This window comes from Ursus maritimus, unplaced genomic scaffold, assembly GCF_017311325.1.
Source record: "Ursus maritimus isolate PB19 unplaced genomic scaffold, ASM1731132v1 scaffold_27, whole genome shotgun sequence".
Classification (NCBI taxonomy): Eukaryota; Metazoa; Chordata; class Mammalia; order Carnivora; family Ursidae; genus Ursus; species Ursus maritimus.
This window is the reverse complement of record NW_024425230.1, coordinates 8604847-8625277: the sequence shown is the minus strand read 5'-3', so window position 1 is coordinate 8625277 and position 20431 is coordinate 8604847. Positions and strand designations below refer to the sequence as shown.

Sequence of the window (20431 nt, the reverse complement as noted above, 5' to 3'; positions counted from 1 at the left end):
GAAAACTATCTGGTGATTAAAAATTTGCTTTAAAGAATAGACTCATGTTCACAGAATAGACCATACACCTACACATACAGAGAGCTAACCACCTCGCTTAAAAAAAACCTGCTAACATTTTAAGTATTTTACATATCCCATTACACGTAAATACCTCAGAGGGAAATAATAAGTATACTAGATTACTTAGTGTCCCTCCCAAAATTCACAACTACCCAGAACCCATGAATGTGACTTTATCTGGAAGTAGGGTCTTTGCTGTTGTAATCAAGTTAGAGGAGATCACACACTGGGTAAGAGTGGATGCTAACCCAGTGACTGGTGTCTACAGGAGGGAACTTGCACACGCACACACACACACACACACAGACAGGGAAAACCTCATGTGACAACCGAGGAAGAGACTGGACCGACACAACTCCAAGCTGTAGAACACCAAGGACTGCCAGCAATCGCCAGAAGACAGGAAGAGGCGGGGAAGGATTCTTCCCTAGCGCCTTGAGAGAAAGCATGGCCCGGCTGGCAGCTTGATTACGGACTTCTAGTCTCCAGAACTACGAGAGAATAAATTTGTTAAGTCGCCGAGTTTGTGGTAATTTCATGACAGCAGCCCTAGCAAACTAATATAATATCCATCCCAAATTTGTGTTTGAACCACTGTAAATTTCAAGTGACATAAAACTGTCTCAGGTGACTTGTCATTTGAGGGTCTTTGTCAGTCGCTAGGCTACTCTGAAAGGGCAAAAAGACAGACATGATTTAGACAGTGCTTTTGAGGATATTTATTGATTGATTTTTACGATGATCTCATTAAGGCACAATTTATAGCAGGGAAAAACAGTTCCTGGAAATAAAATGCTACTATTTTACAAAGCGTTTGTACTCTCATTATATATTGTCTCAATATGTTTTAACAACTTCAAAAGTGCTGTGGCATTATACGGGAAAAGATTTTTCTTCTGCAAACGGTAAATGGCACCTTGTAACTCTTCGAAGCACTTCAGTGTTCTGTAAGATAGTCCCACTTCGGAGACGTCATCTGGGACTCTGTCACAATCAACAGAGAAGGGAATATCTGACTGTTTTGGAAGCAGAGGCCTTGACTGAGGCTCCGGGGTAAGTTGTTTTTTATCCACACCTGCTCCAACGGTGTCCTGAGATTTCGTCACTACTTCCTGGTGTAAACATGTTTGTTTACTGTTTGCGGAGTGCTGGTCTGTGCCTTCTGCTTCAGAATCATCAGAGCTGTCATAATCTACCAGACTTCGAGAAGCTCGTTGGGGAGGTGGACTATCAGCCTGGAGCGTGGCGTGGGTCTCCTTGGACATCACAGGCTGGCTCAGACAGCCAGAAGAAACGTCAGAAGCCCAGGAGACCGAAGCATGAGCGCTTCTGGGACTACCAAGAGCAGTGGAAGGGCTAAGTTCTGTTTGGTTGCTGTTTCCGTCCTGGACAAGTGAGGACACACAACCACAAATATTTATGCTATCTTTAGATTCAGTTCTGTCAAAATACTTGCAAATTGTGAAAAAATGAGCCCAGTCTTTTTGCAGTAATTTTAAATATCTAACAAAATATTCCAGGAAACAGGTTTCTGAGGAAATCAAAAAGTCAAGAAGAACCGAAGAATCAAATCCTATATTTTTCAATAAGAATAAGAAAATACAATGTGGATTATAGCCATATTCATGCGTGTGATGGTTCCACATTTCTTTTTCTTGGGTCGAGCTTTCAGTAGCTTTACTTTGTCTGAAAATCAAGGCAACGGAGACCTCAGATTAATGACTTTTTACAAAAATAACAGTTTTAACAGATATAATTCACATACCACAAATTCCCCTATCAGATTTTTTAATCTATGCATTATTTTAAGGGAAAAAACATTCAAAACAATCTCTTCCTCTACAAACTCCATATAAATCTAACTCAATAAATAAAACCCACAGACTTTGATCGTTCTAGTTATTGTCTGACGAACAAAAGTCCTCTGTCTTCCTGTCTCTTGACATCAGAGTTCCTCATTCCTACAGGCAACTAATTACATGGGGTAAGATGGGGCTGGAGACTGACTTCCTTCCTTTCCTTCCACACTCTACTCAATAGGGGTGGGCACATGACTTAGACCGACCAGTCGGAGGGCCGCATGCTCCTGGCTTCAATGACTGCTTCCAACATGAATCTGTGACCCCAGTGGGCTAATCAGATCCCCCCACTCCGGAACTCCTGCTGGAGCTATTAAAGATGATAACTGTATGGCTGCTGTAAGCCAGGCACTGCTGGTAACCCCCCCTGAGAATGAATTCAGAGTTGCAAGATACAGAAAAAGAGCAATGACCAACAACATGATTGAATCCCTATATATACAGTGATGCCTGATGCCAACATGCCCCTTGGAATGAATTTCCAAACGTTGAGCTAATAAATACTTTTTTTTTTTTTTTTTTTTTGCTTAGACTAATCTGTGTTGGTTTCTATCCTTTACAACCAAACAATCTTAACTAATATAGTTACATTAAAAAAAATACATATGACATGAGCACATGCCTCTCGGGACACACTGAAGTGAAGAAAGTTAGAGATTTAATTCAGAGGCTTCCTCTTCCCTGAGCAGTAAGGGGTCAGCTAAGATCTATTCTAATCGGCGTGCGCATTTTCAGACTGAATTTGTATCTCACCCTTTGGGAGCCTAATTCAAATCACATGTAGGCATTTTGTGTTCTTGATTAGAACCTTTTGAAAATTGGCCCCAAACACTTACAGTCTGAAAGCAGCCACTGCCAGCAGTGCCATAATACAAGTACGAACTGGCAGCACAACACTGCACCGTCGGTCATTAGGAAGAAAGCCCCTTCTCTGAAGCCAAGAAAGAAATGGAAATCAAGCAAATACTTTGGGGTTTTAATAAAGCTGAGCAGAAACAGTATAAAAGGTCATCAGTTACGAGCTGCATAACCAATTACAGATATTTGCTACAGGATGATATGACCCCATGCACAGCTGCTTTAATAAAGTGGGGACAGGCTCAGCACATGTCATCAGTAACACGGCTTCGTGACCAACCTCGGAGACCTGCCTCAAGTTGCTATCAGCCCCCATTCAACTGTATGATAAAATGAAAATTTCGAGCTGCTCCTTTGGTTACTTATAAGGCTGAGGTTACCTTTAAAAAGGCAAAAACCACCACACTGAAGCTCATTATGGAAAAGTCAGTCTTGGGGGCGAAAAGCATTTCTAAACATCGATTAAATGAAGGTTCGGACAACAGTGTGAGCTTACTTCTGATCGCACAGGTAAAACAGATGCAGCTAAACCAGAACCCATGCTTTCTAGCCCCCCCGGCCTAGTTCTACTCCCCCACATCTGCCTACCTAGCCAAGTTTTCATAATGAGAACTCAAATGTAATCTCATTTTCATGCACGGCAGGGTTAAAACAAGGAATTGGAACTTACAAGGAAACCACAAGATTGTTAGGGATTTTTCTTTTCCCCTTAATGATGGAAAGTAAATAGTATGTCCAGCACATTATTAAAAATGTTTTCTGCTTTTCTGGCACGTAGTAAAATTACTTTAAAATATACTAGCCTGGTCAACTTTAGGTAGATGCCCAGCGATGCTCTGGCAGCCTCCAGCATGTCATCGTCTTGTTCTATGAAGACCCTGGAGATCCACTCACATGGACCGTGGGACTGAAGGGACGGCTGAAGGTGAGGCTTTAAGAAGGTCAGTAACTCAGACATGAAACTCTGTAAATCAACTTCAACAAATGCAAATTTCAAAGAGCAGGCAACTGCTTATGAATGCATTAACATCTTACTATAATTTTATCTATAGGCATCTCCAGTACTCCAACAGGCATTATCATAATTCACACCTTCAAAAAGCCTGTGAGTTAGGGATTATCGCTACTTTGCAAATTAGGAAACTGAATGTCAAGAGAAAAAAATGTGATTCACTCAAGATGATACAATTAAAATGTACAACCAGATCATTGACTTGCCGCCAAGTACCAGATAACTAATTATTTCAGAGAAACTAGAGTTACATGAATTCTTGCAAAAAGCATATAAATAAATGAATGAGTAGTCAGACAAAAGACACCGCTTCATTGGATGCCACTGCCATTACTAGAGGCAACAGCGCAACCGAGCAAAAATTATTTGCCTTTAAAATAACAGGAAAATTTTTTTGTTTGTTTGAAGTATTAAAAGAAAGTACTACTATGAAGCACAAAAACCAAAAAAATATTTGGGGAGTTTTAACTGTAATTTAAAACTCAGAATTATAGAACATATGCCACCTAGTGTTGTAAATTATAACCGCACAGAATGATACCAAGTTCTCAGTAATTACAAGGTAAACGACTTCCGAAGCAATTCAGGGAAGTCCCTGCTTACAATTAAACCCTTCCACTAGAACTATATGCCACTTGTTTAGAGACGTCTATTATTCCTTTTGAGCAGATGAAATGGAAGACATGTCTTCCTCACCACCTAAATTGAATATCCAACTTTAAACAGTTGTCTTTGGACTGAGTTAAGATCCTGGACATTATATGCCACAATTTCTTAATCAATGTAACTTCTCACATGTTAATTTCAATTCACTTTCTAGTTATTGATAACCTACATTAGTAGTTACGGAATTTTATTAAGGAAAATACAAATGAAATACTACAAATATCTGAACTTAACTGCCTTGTATCACTTGCTTTGAGGTGACTCAACAGCACCTCTTTTGTTTTTAACCTTAGTCATTAATTATGGTACATAAACTCAGCTTAGCCCACAAAATGTTGACATGTTTCTTGCTATAATTCTAGTTCTTTTTTAAAAAGAAATTTGATAAATTATAATTATGATAACATGCAGATTTAATCAGTGAAGAGTCCTAAGATGTGAAAATTATGAATTACTTTACATCAGTAAACAATTACTCATTACTTTGTACACAAAAGGAGTTCAGAGAATTACCTTTCATTTCATTTGCTGAAGCACAACTTTGAAACTTGATTTCTAAGGATTTAATGATAAGCAGGCTTGCTGCTCTGAGAATAACATGATCTGGACCGGGAACGCGCTCACACGTAGGCAGAACTTCATCTCCACCAAAGCAGGGAGGTTTTCCACAGACAGACAACGTCCTCAATAAGCCCAAATCCACAGCTTGCAAAACAGCTTCAGCTAAAGCCAACATATCTACATCTAAATGCCGATCTGGTGGCATGAGGGCAGGGCTAGATCCCCGAAAAAGGTCTTCGCCGACTTTCCAGAGAAGGCACTTCTTGATGAATATGATGAACTTCCTTTTGACAAAAGCCTGAACAGGCCAGGTAATAACGTTTAGCACATGAGAAGGTTTCAAAAATAAAATCCTCTGGCAAGTGAAATGTAGCTTCAGATGGATTCTGGAAGCTGTAAGAAGTTCGAGCAATTCCAGGGAACATACCAAGCTGTTTATTATTTTAGAGGTATCTTGGCAGCTTTCAAAATGCTGAGAAAATAACGTATTGTAAAAAACTTCGAAAATAGTGTCAAAAGGAGTCAGGAACTGCTTTAGAATTTCTGCAATGATTAAAACAGTAATTATAAAGAAGAGGAAAAGTAAAGGCTTCTTAGAACACAATTTACAATTCAATTGTTATAAATATTATCGCTTTACAAGAATGAAAAAATGAATTTGGATTGTTGAATGTGAACAAATGAAGATACGCAGAATAACAGCTAATAAGAAGCCATGGTATATACACACAATAGAGTATTACTCAGCCATGAAAAAGAATGAAATCTTGCTGTTTGCAATGACGTGGATGGAGCTCGAGTGTGCTAAGTGAAATAAGACAAATACCATATGATTTCACTCATATGTGGAATTTAAGGAACAACACAGATGAACATGGAGGAGAAAAAAAGAAGCAAACCAGAAAACAGACTCTTAACTATAGAGAACAAACTGAGGATTGCTGGAGGGGAGGTGGGGGGCGGGGAATGGGTTACATGGGTGATGGGGATTAAGGAGGATGCTTGTGATGAGCACTGGGTGTTATATGTAAGTGATGAATCACTAAATTCTACTCCTGAAGTCAATATTACACTATATGTTAACTAGAATTTAAATAAAACTTGAAACAAAAGAATAACAGCTAATAACCAGTTAATTATCCATTTTACAAATATCAAAAGAGACATATAACAATAGCTATAATTTTTGCCTTAAAATGTTTTATTTTAAAAAGATATCTTCAGTCAAAAATTTTGGAGTAAGATTCTTTAGTTTTTCATACTTTAGGAAGATCAAATGCTATAAATTAAGTTTTAATCTTCATTATAAACATAATGCTCCTTGGGAGCAAAAGAATGACATTTATGGGGAACCATAATTTATACCTGTTTTTTGTGAACATGTATCTTTAAAGATTTCTTTTATTATAACAGTAAGGGTCCAGAGGCAGTATACTGCTTTCTCATTTTCAGGGTATTCAGAAAGGTTTTTTTGGCAAAAAGCAATCCAGGAATTACTAAATGTTATCTACAAGTGAGAAAACAAAAAGTAGCAAGTTATAGTAGAAAATTTTCTTTACAATTGCAAATTACCTATTATATACAACACGACTCTATATAACATTGTTTACTCCCTTGCAAAAAAAAAAAAAAGAGTCTAGTATTTGGTAAAACAAGAAAGACACACATATCCTAATATTCTTTAAGTAAAGAAATTCAATGTGTCATAGAAATAAAGGCTCAACAGGGAACATGAAAATATTAGCAGTGATTATTTCTAGCAAACATTTTATTGATACAAACATTTGAAGGGTGAAATCGAATGCCAAAGAACAATTTTAAAGAAACCATAAGAGAAAATAGTATAATTTGATTACTTATCTTACCTTTTCTCTCAATTGGAAATACAGAAGTAGTGCAAGGCACTTTGCAGCCATGTGAGATAACAATTTATCCGAGTTTTGGAACATACAGGTCTACGGGAAAACAAATAAATTTACCCACTACTACTGAATGTTTTTAAATCTTTTGTTTTAAAAATCTGGATCTAAAGAAAAACCCAAAAAACAAAAAAAACCCCACAGAAAACAAACGGCTTACTAATTTAGAATCGATGTCGGATGATTTTAAAAGAATTTTAATTATATCTCTGTATTTCTCCTTTGCCCGGAAGTCAGTTTCAACAGACAATATTCTGGTTATCATCACTTCGATTACTGTTAACTGAAGGAGCATTATTTCTCGGGTGCTGCATTTCGGTGAGTACTTCTGCAAACACACAGGCACTACAGAAATGGTAGCCAAACTGGCAGAGGATGGCTGATGCTTGTCCTGGACACCATGGGGCTTTGGGCATTCTGAAGAGGTGGTTGTAGAGCAATCCTGATCCAAAGATGCTGGGTTGAGATAAAAGATGTAATCATGGTTCTCATTTTCAAGTGTGGCTCCCAGAAGTACCTTCTTGTACAATTGTTCTAAAACGTCAAAGAAAGCGTTCATTGGGACTGCCAAAATATATCTCGTAAGAAAGCTGACAACTCCAAACTGTAAATATTAATCTCAGAAATGCGACAAATCTGGAAGGTGTTTCTTCAGTAAAACCTAAAATAGGAACAGTAATTTTAAAATTACAAGCGTCATATACATCATATTACAGGGGAAAAGCATCTGTTTCCACTTAATCATTTAGCCTCTCAAGTTAAAGGTAACACTGATTGCTTAATTTCTAAAATGTAAAACTGGTAATAAGAACATTATTTTAAGACTGTAAAAATGAAATGTATGCTTTCCATACAGATTTAAGATCATAAAATTATTTTTAATTTTATCATAGCAGAACTTTACCTTTCCTCTAACATTTTTCAATGGGCCATGAGGGCCTCTCAATCTTGGCACTACTGACATTAGGGGCTGGATAATTTCGTTGGGGGGGGGGAGCTGGCTTGTGCATTGTAGGAAGTTCAGCAGCATTCCTGGCCTCTACCCACTAGATGCCAGTGGTACCTCCCTTGTGGGGTGTGGGGGGGCATAACCCGGCAGGCTGACACCCACGGGGCCACCTCCAATTAATTAACCTTCACCTTCAACTTACAGATGAAAATGTAGTTAAATCGCTGTGTGGTCCCACTACTGTGGTTATTGATGATTAATTCACAAGTTAAAATTAAATGATAGGAAGATCCTTGGTCAGCACTCTCAACATTAAATAAAAAAAGGAAAAATGCCATGCCAAGAAAAAGACAATCCAAATCCAAACGTGGGCACACTGTACTTGTAGCTGGATACAACTTCAGATACCCCCGCTGTCCCGGACTCTGACACGACAGAGACCAGCAAGAGTGAGGAGAAGAGAATGGACGTTTAAGGTCAGGCATGGCTTATAAAGCAAGGAATATGGACAATCATTGACAGGTGAGCATTAGGGGAAATATTATGGGTAATGTAAGTATTAAGGTAGTTACTATAGAGCAAGCATGGCTGGGAAAAATTTAAGACTTTGGCAGAAGCTAGAGATTACGGAATATCCTTCCAAAGAGGTGCTGAGCCTCTGGGAATTTTATAACCCTTTGGGGCTCAGTCCTTTCATTGCCTTTGAGCTATTTTACACCTTTGTAAATTTGTTGATTGCTGACGGCAATGCAAATTCTTGTCTATAGTCATGCAAATACTTGTCTGGTGGAGGGGCAACCCTCCTTTCAGAGGGAAAAGCCAGTTTTGCTTCTATTTGTAAACTCAGTTCAACATTCCTTTACTCCATATAAATTCGTGGTTCTTTAACTTTTCCCTTAAAACGGTTGTGATATCTGCCTAGTTCTTTCATTAGTTAATGAGTTAAATAAAATTGCTAATACAAGTTCATTTTGTATGGGTCATGACTTTGTCCTCTTCCAATTTATCCTTTAATAAAGTCCAAGGACCTTCCCCATCTACTCCGGCCCATTTATAAATGCCCAGTCCATCTTTAACCTTGGTCCTCGCTGGAGGAGTCCTAGGAGGGCTGTCATTTACACTGGGTCTCATGTCTATGGTATGGCCCACTGACCTGCCCCTGGTCTTTACACCTCCCTCTCCACTGGTTTCTTCCCCCTTGCTTAGCTTCTAAGGAATTTCAATTCCTGATCACCTCCACAGGACACAACTGCCTTGTTTTTGACCTAAAGTGTAGAAAAAAGTATTAAGAAACCTATAGATTGTAACCTAAAGTTATGAATGAAACTTTCTCTGGTAGAGATTCTCTAAATCCTCTTTTGAAACTGTGGTGAATGTCCCACATGATTTGGAAACGTAACTAATTATCAGGAACCGTGTTCCATCTGATAGTGTTCAACGTTATCTGTTACCTGAACACTGCGCTTCTAGAAAGCAAGAATGATTAATGTTCCAAGAAACGGCTCACCATATTCCCAAACAGGCCTCACCTCTATGCTTCCACATTGACTCCCCTTGTTTCATAAACCCCACATTTCCTCCTTCTTCTTTGAGAGGTATCCCATTAATGAACATTCTCCCTGTTGCAATAGCCTGAATAAAATCACCTTCTTAATTGTCTGGTGAGTTTTATCTGCCAAAGCAGACACAAGCTTTCATATTCTACTTCCGAGTCCATTTCCATTGTACTTATTTCACTTTATATTTTAGTTATGACAATAACATTTCTTCCCAATAAAACTATTGACCTCTTCTATTGAAGTTGACATAAGCTATTACATTTTTATATGTCAAATATTCTGTAACAATAGACTATTTTAGGTTTTAACTAATATCATACGTGCAAGTCTAATTTTAAGCCACAAATGGAATTCTTTTTACTTCAATGTTATAGCAGTAATAATACTTCCATTAAGGGGCATCTGGGTGGCTCAGTCAGTTAGGCGTCCAACTCTTGGTATTTGCTCAGGTCATGACCTCAGGGTTGTGGGGTCGAGCCCCGCACTGGGCTCCCCACTTGGCATGGAGTTTGCTTGGGATTCTCTCCCTCTGTCCCTCCCCCTGTGCTCTGTCAAATAAATAAATAAATCTTAAAAAAAAACTTTCAATAATATTTCTATAAATTTTAAGTCCTTAAATTTTACCACAAATGAGAATAAGATTGTGGGTATTCAACCATTTTTGACCTATAAAAAGGGCCATTTCAAATGGTTCAAACATTTAAGCCTGCAAAACTAAAGTGATACCAGTAAGTAAATAGATACATAGACAAGCAAGTAAGCAAGCATTTCAGGGGGGAAATGGGCCATTTTCTATCATCGTGGGACCCAGGTTCTTTGATAAGAGTGGTTGTGAGTAATCAGATTGAAAAGCATCAACTGGGGCCCACAAATGTCAGGCAGGTGCAGGGGTGCCAAGGACAGGCTGCCCCAAAACGTGCCACTCTGGCACATGGATTATTTTAAATAAAAGTTACTTCAAAGACACCCCATGCAGGAAGGACACTCAAACTTTCTCTGTCCCCCTGAATACAGGAAATAAATCTCCCATGCAAGAGGTATCCACCCAGTGTCAGGAGGTAGAGACATCCTGATCTCCACAGATGGGAAATTTAGAGCTAGGAAGGCTGTATAAACAATCCTTTTTACTTTTTATTAATTTACTAGCACAATCCAAATTCTCTTAAGAATTCCTTACTAATTAAAGCACCCAAAGTTAAGTTTTCTCTGTTCTGTCAATTCCTCACAGATTTATTGTCTTTTTGTCTAAAAAGTATAAAAACTGCCTGTCTTGATCATTTCTTTAGGTGTCAATGTCATTACTGGGCCTCTATGCACATGTAATAAAACTTTTTTTTTTCTTCTGTTAATACATCTCATATAAATTTAAGTCTTAGTCTAGCTGGAAGACCTTGAAGAGTAGAGGAAGAATTTTTCCTCTACTTTCCTCCCTTCACAGGTACCAAATGAATGAAGAGGATAGGTGCTAGGCTGGTTCTACTATGACTAAGCATTAATCTGTCCTCATTACAATATCTTTTAAAATATTGATGCTGGCTAAAGAAATCTGCATTGAAACAAATGTCTGTGGGCAGCCTATTGAGAATTGTAGCTTTTTTTTTTTTTTTAAAGGAATTACAGTATTAAAGGAAAAGACAAATCCTGAAAAAATGAACTAGGGGATTTGACCAACCACACTCTTCTCCTGAAGTGTCCGTTACAAGGGTAGTATACCTCAAGCTCTTTTCCATGCTGGTCTGGAGGAAGGTGTACCTCTCAGACTAGTTTTTGAACCAGCTATACTGGATATATGGGTGAGATCTGTCTAGCCTGAAAAGGAAACAAATATTAGGAAAGGTTTAATTAGGACAAGAAATGGGTAGCGTTTTCAGAGGCTTTTTCAGAAAATACCTCTTGGCAGAGGAGAATGAATACAAGGTGGCCAAAGGGGGTACCCAATCCGAGCATAAAATTTGCCTCAAGTCTCTCTTTTACCGTTTAAGTACTATAAATGATTTGAATTGTGTATTCTATTCCTAATAGAAGTATACGTGTCTTAATATAAAAGTAATACATTCCCTCTCATCTTCACACAATCAATGCTTTAGGAATAAGAACTGCTAAAGTTTAGGAGCGCCTGGGTGGCTCAGTTGCTTAAGTGTCTGCCTTGTTCAGGTCCTGTTCTCAGGGTCTTGGGAGGGAGCCCCACTTCGGGCTCCCTGCTCAGTGAGGAGTCCGCTTCTCCCTCTGCCCCTCCCCCAACTCGCATGTGCGCAAGTGCGCACTCCCGCGCGCTCTCTCTCAAATAAAATCTAAAAAAATAAAGAAAAAGAACTGCTAAAATTTATTGCGAGCCTACTATGTATATGTACCAGACACCGTTCTAAGTGAGTAACAGCTTCACAACTTTATGAGGTGGATACTTAACATGTCTATTTTACAAATAAGGAAATTAAGTCAATGAGAGATTAAGTTACAGAGCAAGTTAAGTTGCAGAGCCAGGTTTTGAACTCACAAAGTCTAATATCAAAGCCTATGGTAACTCCTCAAATTTCCTCTGATGCTCCAAGTCTCAGGAAAATGGATGAATAGAGGGCTTCTAATAAGTTTCCTAAGTGAAAATAATAACTCACAGTCTAATTTTTAACACTTTCTAGATTTTCTCCCACAGTACTGTAAATCAGAATACCCATCCTTAGAATCATTTTCACATGCTGCACAATATCTAAACTCAAGGTCAATTACTATACAACTTCCCAATGCAACCAAGATCAATTTTTTTCAAAAGACACTCAGCAACCAAAGGTTAAAACATTAATCAGGCCACCCATTTGATTGAATTTTTATGTTAAGTTACTTTTAGAAGCCACATCAAACCCAGGGTGAAAAGCCAAACTGTCCACAGGTCATACTTTGATTATAAGCCCATCAGCCGTTTAAAGGCAGTATAAATATGAGTGACTAAGACCTTGAGTTTACTTCACTTAAAATAATTTCAACATTTTACAAAAATTAACTGAAAATGCATCATGGTGATTAAAACTTAAAATAAGATTTTAGGAAAAAAGAAAAAAAGCAGAAGAAAAATCTTTAGGATTCAAGGCCAGGCAACAAGTTCTTAAACTTAGCTCCCAGAGTCTCTAAAAGGTAAAAATTGATAAACTGGATCTCAACAAAATTAAAAACTTTTGCTCTGTAAAGGACCCTATTAAGAGCATGAAAAGGCAAGCTACAGACTGAGAGAAGATATTCGCTACTCACGTAATCAAAGGGCTAGTATCTACAATATATAAAGGATTCTCAAAACTCACTACTTCAAAAGATAGTAATGATTAGAAAATGGGCAAGAGACATGAACAGACTTTTCTCTGAAGAGGATAAACAGATGGCAAGAAAGTGCACAAAAAGGTGTTCAACCACATTAGCCAGTGGGGAAATGCAAATTAAAATCACAGTAAATACCACTATCACTATAACTGAAATAAAAATTAGTGACACCAAATTCTTGAGAGGATATGGAGAACCAGACTACTCTTACATTGCTGGTGAGATTATAAAATGGTATAGTCACTCTGGAAAACAGTCTGGTAGTTTCTTTAAAAAACTAAACATACTCTTAACCATATGTTCCAGCAATTGCACTCTTTGGTATTTACTCAAAGGAGCTGAAAACTTATGTCAACACAAAAACCTGCACACAGATATACAGAGCAGCTTTATTCATAGTTTCCAAAATCTGGAAGCAGTGACGATGTCCTTCAGTGGCTGAACGGATAAACTGTGGTATATTCAGACAATGGAATATTATTTGGTGCTAAAAAGGAAGAGCTATTGAGCCACGAAAAGACATGAAGGAACCTTAAATGCATAGTACTAAGTAAAAAAAAGCCAATCTGAAAAGGCTATATACTGTTTGATTCCAACTATATGACATTCTGGAAAAGGTAAAACTATAGAGGGAGTAAAAAGACCAGTGGTTGCCAGGGGCTGGGGTACGGGAAAAGGATGAACAGGTGAAGCACAGATTTTTAGGACAGTGAAAAGACTTTGTATGATCCTATAATGGTGGATATGTATCATTGAATGTTTGTCCAAACTCAGAGAATGTACACCACCAAGAGTGAACCCTAGCCTGACCCATGGACTTTGGGCAATAATGATGTGTCAATGTAGGTTCATCAATTGTAACAGATGTTACCAATCCGGTGGGGGGATGTTGATAATGCAGGGGAAGGCTATGCATGTGTGAGGGAAAGGAGATACATATATATACACACACAGGAAATTTCTGTACTTTCTGATCAATTTTACCATGAACCTAAAATTGCTCTTAAAAAAATAAAATCTTTAAAGCAAAATAAGAAACTAAATATGCAACTACCATATGACCTAGTAAATTACACACCTGGGCAGTTATTCCAGTAAAACGAAGACTTATATTCACACAAAAACTTGTATATGAGAGTTCATAGCAGGTTCATTCATAATAGCAAAAAACTGGAGATAACCCAGATGTCCTTCAATGCATGAATGGTTATACTGTGGTACATTCTTACCATACTGGAATACTACATAGCAATAAAAAAGAACTGATGCATGCAATAATTTGGATAGTTCTTAGGGACTCATGCTGAGAGAAAAAAGCTAATCTCAGAAGCCTGCATATTGTGTGGTTCCATTCTTGAAATGATAAAATCAAAGAGATGGAGAAGAGGTTAGTGGTTGCAAGAGGTTAGGGAGGCCCCCTCCCACTTGGTTGGTAGGGTTATAAAGGCCAACACAAGGGATCTTTGTGTTCTTGTAACTGGTGAAGGCAACACTAACCTACGTATGTGATAAAAATTACACAGAACTAAATATACACACAGATAAATGAACAGAGGTAAAAACAGGAAATCTGAACAGGATCAGTGGATTATACTAATGTCAACATCCTGGTTGTGATACTGTACGGTAGTTGTCGAAGATGCTACCATTGGAGAAAACTAGTCAAAGGGTACACAAGATTTCTCTGTATTATTTCTTACAACTGCAAGTGAATCTACAATTTCTCAAAATTAACAATTCAATTAAAAATATAATAATTACAGGGGCGCCTGGGTGGCTTAGTTGATTAAACATCTGATTCTTAATTTCAGCTCAGGTCACGATCTCAGGATTGTGAGACTGAGCCCCATGGTGGGCTCCACGCTCAGCAGCGAGTCTGCTTGTCCCTCTCCCTCTGTTCCTCCCTCTGCTTGCTCTCTATCTCTAAAATAAAAAAATAGAATCTTTTAAAAAATATACAATAATTGCAGCTATAGACATCAGCCTTCTGATCCCAGGTGTTAATATGCATAGGATTTCACTAATATCAACTAAATATAAATGTAAACGTATTAGAACTTTGATTTAAAAAATTTCTAGATGGAAAACTGAGCAGAATGGTATTTTAAAATGTTAAAAAAAAATCTTCTTAAAAAATATTCCTAAGTAAAAACCAGGTAGAAATTTTAAGTGCATAGTCTATTCATTAGAAGACATTCTGCCATCACCCTATTTCAAAATTATTAAAAAACAAGTTGTTAGTAATTTAATCCTTCTTTGTATACAGATAACAACAATAAAAAAGACGCCACTATCTTCTTCAGGAGATTTTCTTTAAACAACCCATATATTTAAATTCAGAAAAATAATTACTTTCACGGCCAATGTTACAATGAAAAATGCTTTTCTTTATATGAAAAGCTACTACAGTTTGCCAATCAATTGGAAAACCCAAAATTGAGCTTTGGCTTAATGCAATAATAGGTTCAGATCTGATCACAGCCCAAATGGACACTTAATGTATATTGCCCCATTAATGAAGATGCTGTGATTCTAGAGGCAGAAGTTGAGGCCCTCTAAACAAAGGCTATCTTTCAGGATTCAGGTTCCTGTCCCAACTAAGAATCATTTTGTCTAAATAAATAAATGAGTGGGTAGAGTCTACAGAAAGTTCAAGGGTGGTGCCAAAGTTAGGGAGGCTGATGAGGGTGGTTAAGGCACTAAGAAGACTTGGAAGACAAAAGGACAGAGGTTCCCATGGTCTCTGTCTAGCACCAGAGTCATTAAAGCTGGTTCATTATGACTGCAAGAGGACCTCTCTCTCCTACAAGATGGAGGGGAAACGGATATTTTCCAAGAGCATGTCACATGCGGGGCATATTCCCTTTGCCCTCCTAGTTCTTTTTTTTTTTTTTTTTTTTTTAAGATTTTATTTATTTATTTGACAGAGATAGCGACAGCCAGCGAGAGAGGGAATACAAGCAGGGGGAGTGGGAGAGGAAGAGCAGGCTCCCAGCAGAGAAGCCCGATGTGGGGCTCGATCCCAGAACACCGGGATCACGCCCTGAGCCAAAGGCAGGCGCTTAACCGCTGTGCCACCCAGGCGCCCCCTGCCCTCCTAGTTCTACTCTTCACCCTTCTCCATGCCCCAACATGCTCCAATATTGGAAGTCCTAGGAGAGCAATCAGGCAAGAAAAAGAAATAAAGGGTTTCAGAATTGGAAAGGAAGAAGTAAAACTGTCTCTATTTGCAGGTGACATGATTTTATATAAAGAAAGTCCTGAAGACTCAACCAAAAAAATGTTACATCTAATCATAAATTCAGTTGAAGTTTCAGGATACAAAATTAAATATGAAAGTCGGCAGCATTTTTATACATTAACAACAAATTTTCTGAAAAAGAAATAAAGAAATTGATTCCATTTATAACAGCATCAAAAGTAATAAAACACTTAGGAATAAATGTAACTAAGGAGGTGAAAGATCTCTGAAAATCACAAGACACTGATGAAAGAATTCTAAGGCACAAATAAATGAAAGGTAACCTGTGTTCTTGGATTGGAAGAGTTAATATTGTTAAAATGTCAATACTACCAAAAGCCATCTATAGACTCAATGTCATCCCTATTAAGATTCCAATGGTACTTCTTACAGAAGTAGAAAAAACATTCCTAATATTTATATGGAACCACAAAAGACTCCAAATAGCCTAAATAATAATAATAATAATGATAATAATCGTAAGAAAGAACAAAGTAGAAGGCATCATAGTTCCTGATTTCAAGCTATACTATAAAGCTATAGTTACCAAAATAGTATGGTACTGGCATAAAAACAAACAGACCAATGGAACAGAATTGAGAGCCCAGAAATAAATCCTCATATATACAGCCAACTAACATCTGACAGGGGAGTTAAGAATACTCAATGGAGAAAAGACAGTCTTTTCAATAAATGGTGCTGAGATAATTGGATATTCATGTAAAAGAATGAAATTGGACCCATATCTTACACACACAAAAATTCACTCTAAGTGTATTAAAGACTTTTTAATGTAAGACCTGAAACCATGAAACTTCTAGAAGAAAACAGAAATAAAGCCCCTTGACATGGGTGTTAGTAATGGTTTTTTTGGATGACACCTAAAGCATAAGCAACAAAATAAATAAGCAAGTACAACTATATCCAACTAAAAAGCTTCTGCATAGCTGAATAAATCATCAACAAAATAAAACGAAAACCTATGGAATAGAAAAAAAATGTTCGCAAACCATTCATCTGATAAGGGATTAATACCCAAAATATATAAAGAACTCATACAACTCAGTAACAAAAACCACAAATAATCCAATTTAAAAACAGGCAAAGGAGCTAAATAGACCTTTTTCCAAAGACATATAAAAGGCCAACAAAATACATGAAAAGATGCTCAACATCACCACTCATTAGGGAAATGCAAATTAAAACTACAATGAGATATCACCTCACACCTGTTAAGAGTCACCCTCATCAAAAAGAGACAACAAATGCTGGCAAGATGTGGAGAAAAGGGAACCCTTGTGCACTGTTGCTAGCAACGTAAATTCATGCAGCCACTATAGAAAGCAGTATGGAGGATCCTTAAGAAATTAATAGAACTACATTATGATACAGCAATTCCACTTCTGAGGATATATCCAAAAGAATCAAAAACACTACCTTGAAAACACATCTGCACCTCCGGGTTCCTAATAGCATTATTTATAATAACCAAGACACGGAAGTGACCTAAGCAGATGAAAAAGTTGTGGTATGTATATATGATGGAATATCATTCAGCCACAAAAAATGAGGAAATCGTTCCATTTGTAACAACATGGATGCTCCTTGAAGGCATTATGTTAGTCAGAGAAAGACAAATACTGTATGATCTCACTTATATGTGGAATCTAAACAAACAAAAAGCAAACCCAAACTCCTAGCAAAAGAGATCAAACTTGTGGTTATCAAAGGCAGGGGGTGGGGTGGAGGGGGAACTGGAGGAAGGTGGCCAAGAGGTACAAACTTCCAATTAGAAGTTAAATGAGTACTAGAGATGTAAGGTACAACATGACTGTTGCTGACACAGCTGTAGGATATACAGGAAAGCTGCTAACGGAGTAAATTCTAAGAGTTTTCACCATAAGAAAAAAAAATTTCCCTTTTTTTCTTTCATTTCTTTTCATTGTATCTAGAGGGGAAGATGGATGTTAGCTGAACCTACTGTGGCAATCATTTCACAATATATGTAAATCAAACCATCATGCTGTATGCCTTCAACTGACAGATACAGTGATGTATATCAATTATTTCTCAATAAAATCGGGGGGGGGGATGTTGGCATCTTTGTGTTCAATCCTCCATAACCTTTCTCTTGGAGCAATTTCATGGACTCTCAATGTCTTCAATTACTATCTCCATGCTGACAATTCCAGAATCCACAGTTAGGATCCAGCTGTCTTCTGGGCTCCATACTCAAGTAGCTAAATGCCATCAGAGAGTTCCACTTGGAGGTCCCACAGGCACCTTTAGCACAAATTCAACTCAACTTCTATGGCCCCTCAAACTTTTTTTCTTCTACCTCTCAGTTTATGGTGACTCTATCTCCTAGGCACCCAAGATAGAAATCTGGACATCTTTCCGGACCCTTCCTCAGCTCACTTCTCTCCACCAGACTTGCACTACTGCAGTATACCACTTCCACCTAGACAACTAACAGATTTCTCGCTAAATGGTTATTCTTAGCCCACCCTACACGCACTTTGTTCTGAAAAACCTCTCCACTCTCCTTAGGATGAAGTCCAAACCCTGGATACAGCTTAGCTAGTCCTTCAAGATCTGCCTCATGGAATCATCTCACCAATCTGCTCCACAAACTAAGCTACAGGCTTTCTCTAAAATCCTCAGAAACTGTGCACTTTAAGGGTTCCCAAGCTCTGCCTGGCACATTCTTTCTGACTAAGCCACATTCAACCTTCTCCCTCCCACTCTCAACCTTTAATTTGAAAACCTGCAGTCCCAGAGAAGCCTTTTACATTTCCAACTCAGGATTAGGGGGCCCTGCCAAGTGCTCTTTCAGCCTATACTACAGTATTTATCTCATTGCATTTGTCTATAATTATTTTCTAGTTTGGTTTCCCCACACTTTGACTATGAGCTTTCCTGGGCAGGACTGAGCTGTTTACTTATATAGGCCAATAGGTATCTCATGAGGAAAGCACCAAACATGTATTCTTGAATGAATGATAGTATAAAAGAAAACATGCGGGGGGGGGGCAAATTGAAAGTGTTTGCACTGACTCCCATCTGCCACACAACATCTTAATATATCTCATTACACAAAAGCAACCGATGCATTACATTACTTCCTTTATATAATTAAGTAGGCCATTCTGTGTGGACATTGGCTGTAGCCAAATGTCTGGTGTATTGGATGGCTTAGTTTAAAATGTCAGTGCTTGTTTGGATTACTATAATAGCCTTCCACATTTGCAGTAACCCTCTCCAGCTAGCCTTTTCCATTGAGCAGCCAGCCAGTGATCCTTTCAAAACATAAATAGGATATTGTAACTTCTCTACCATGGCTTACAAGGTCCTGCAAAGGTCTGCCACCTGTCCCACATCCCCATCTTATTATCAATCATTCTCCCTCTTACTCACTCGGCTTGACTACGCTGGTCTTCTTTCTTGCAGTTTCTGTTAAACAGCAAAGGTTATTCCAGCATCAGAGGCTTTGGACTGTTGATTCTACCTGCCTGCAAAATTCTTCCCTCCTCCCCCCATGCCGCAGATCTTGCCACGGTTGGTTCCTCCTCATTCAGATCTCTGTTCAAATGTCATTTCCTCAGAGACCTTTCCTGACTACCTAAAATAGTCAACACGTCCTAGTCAAACTCGATCCTCTAATTCTCCTTGACTTTCTTTATATAACCTAACCCTGTGTGATAATTTTGCTTATCTGTCTCCCCTGTTAAAGCGAAAGCTCCACGAGGACAAGTGATTGCATCCACCTTGTTCACTGTTATCTCCCTAACGGCTAGAACAGCGCCTGGCCAATAAACACTTGCTAAATGAATACAAGCACTCAGTAAACATGTCCATCTCGCGTATTTCCATTCTCCTTTCCCCTTTATTGTCAGAAATCCGTGAGGGTCGCTGTCCTTGCGTGAAAGCTCTTGGAGTGTCACCGCCATCCCAAAGAGTCCTCTTTTCCTCGCCAGGCGAGGAAAGCCCAGCCTGGTAGCTAATGGGGCCTCAGGGACCAAAAGATAAGCCACGACCCGGCACCCTCGGCCGAAGAGCGCTGAGGAGGGGCTGCGGCACATGGCGTCCCTCTCCTCGCTTCCTGGAGACTACCGCCTCCCCAACCTTAGACCCAAGGACCAGCCTCTCAGTTGGCCGCACACACGCCTTTCCCGCCGCCTAGCTCCGCTGCCACTCCCAGTTACCTGCCGGGGATCTGGCTTGGGAGACTCAGCCTTCACACTGCCATTCGAACGAACAGCATCACCCTTCGGGCCACCGTAGTTCGCGGAAAGCACCCGCTGATCCCTCCTTCCGCATGCGCAGAGATCCCGTTCGGCGTACAGTGTCTCTTAGCAACCGCATCGAGTCCCTCCGCCAGGGGCGGAGCATCGGAAGCCACAGGGGGGAAGCCGAGGGGGAAGTGAGTGAGACCAAT

At 38.8% G+C, this 20431-nt stretch overlaps 1 protein-coding gene across 5 annotated transcripts; it reads right to left on the bottom strand.

The window, feature by feature from the left end:
- Positions 1–767: 767 nt before the first annotated feature.
- Positions 768–20372, bottom strand: LINS1 (lines homolog 1). 5 transcript variants are annotated; one of them, XM_040642693.1, is made up of 8 exons: positions 20199–20372; positions 19411–19446; positions 7099–7599; positions 6885–6974; positions 6385–6526; positions 4972–5562; positions 3584–3755; positions 768–1749 (listed from the first exon to the last, which is right to left on the bottom strand). In XM_040642693.1, exons 3-8 carry the CDS (start codon positions 7495–7497, stop codon positions 867–869), a joined length of 2277 nt encoding a protein of 758 aa, XP_040498627.1. In that variant the 5' UTR covers positions 7498–7599; positions 19411–19446; positions 20199–20372; the 3' UTR covers positions 768–866. The 5 variants fall into 5 exon arrangements, with proteins under 5 accessions (XP_040498627.1, XP_040498629.1, XP_008685807.1 ...); XM_040642695.1 differs by lacking the exon at positions 19411–19446 and adding an exon at positions 11160–11255; XM_008687585.2 differs by lacking the exon at positions 19411–19446.
- Between the last annotated feature and the right edge of the window lie 59 nt (positions 20373–20431).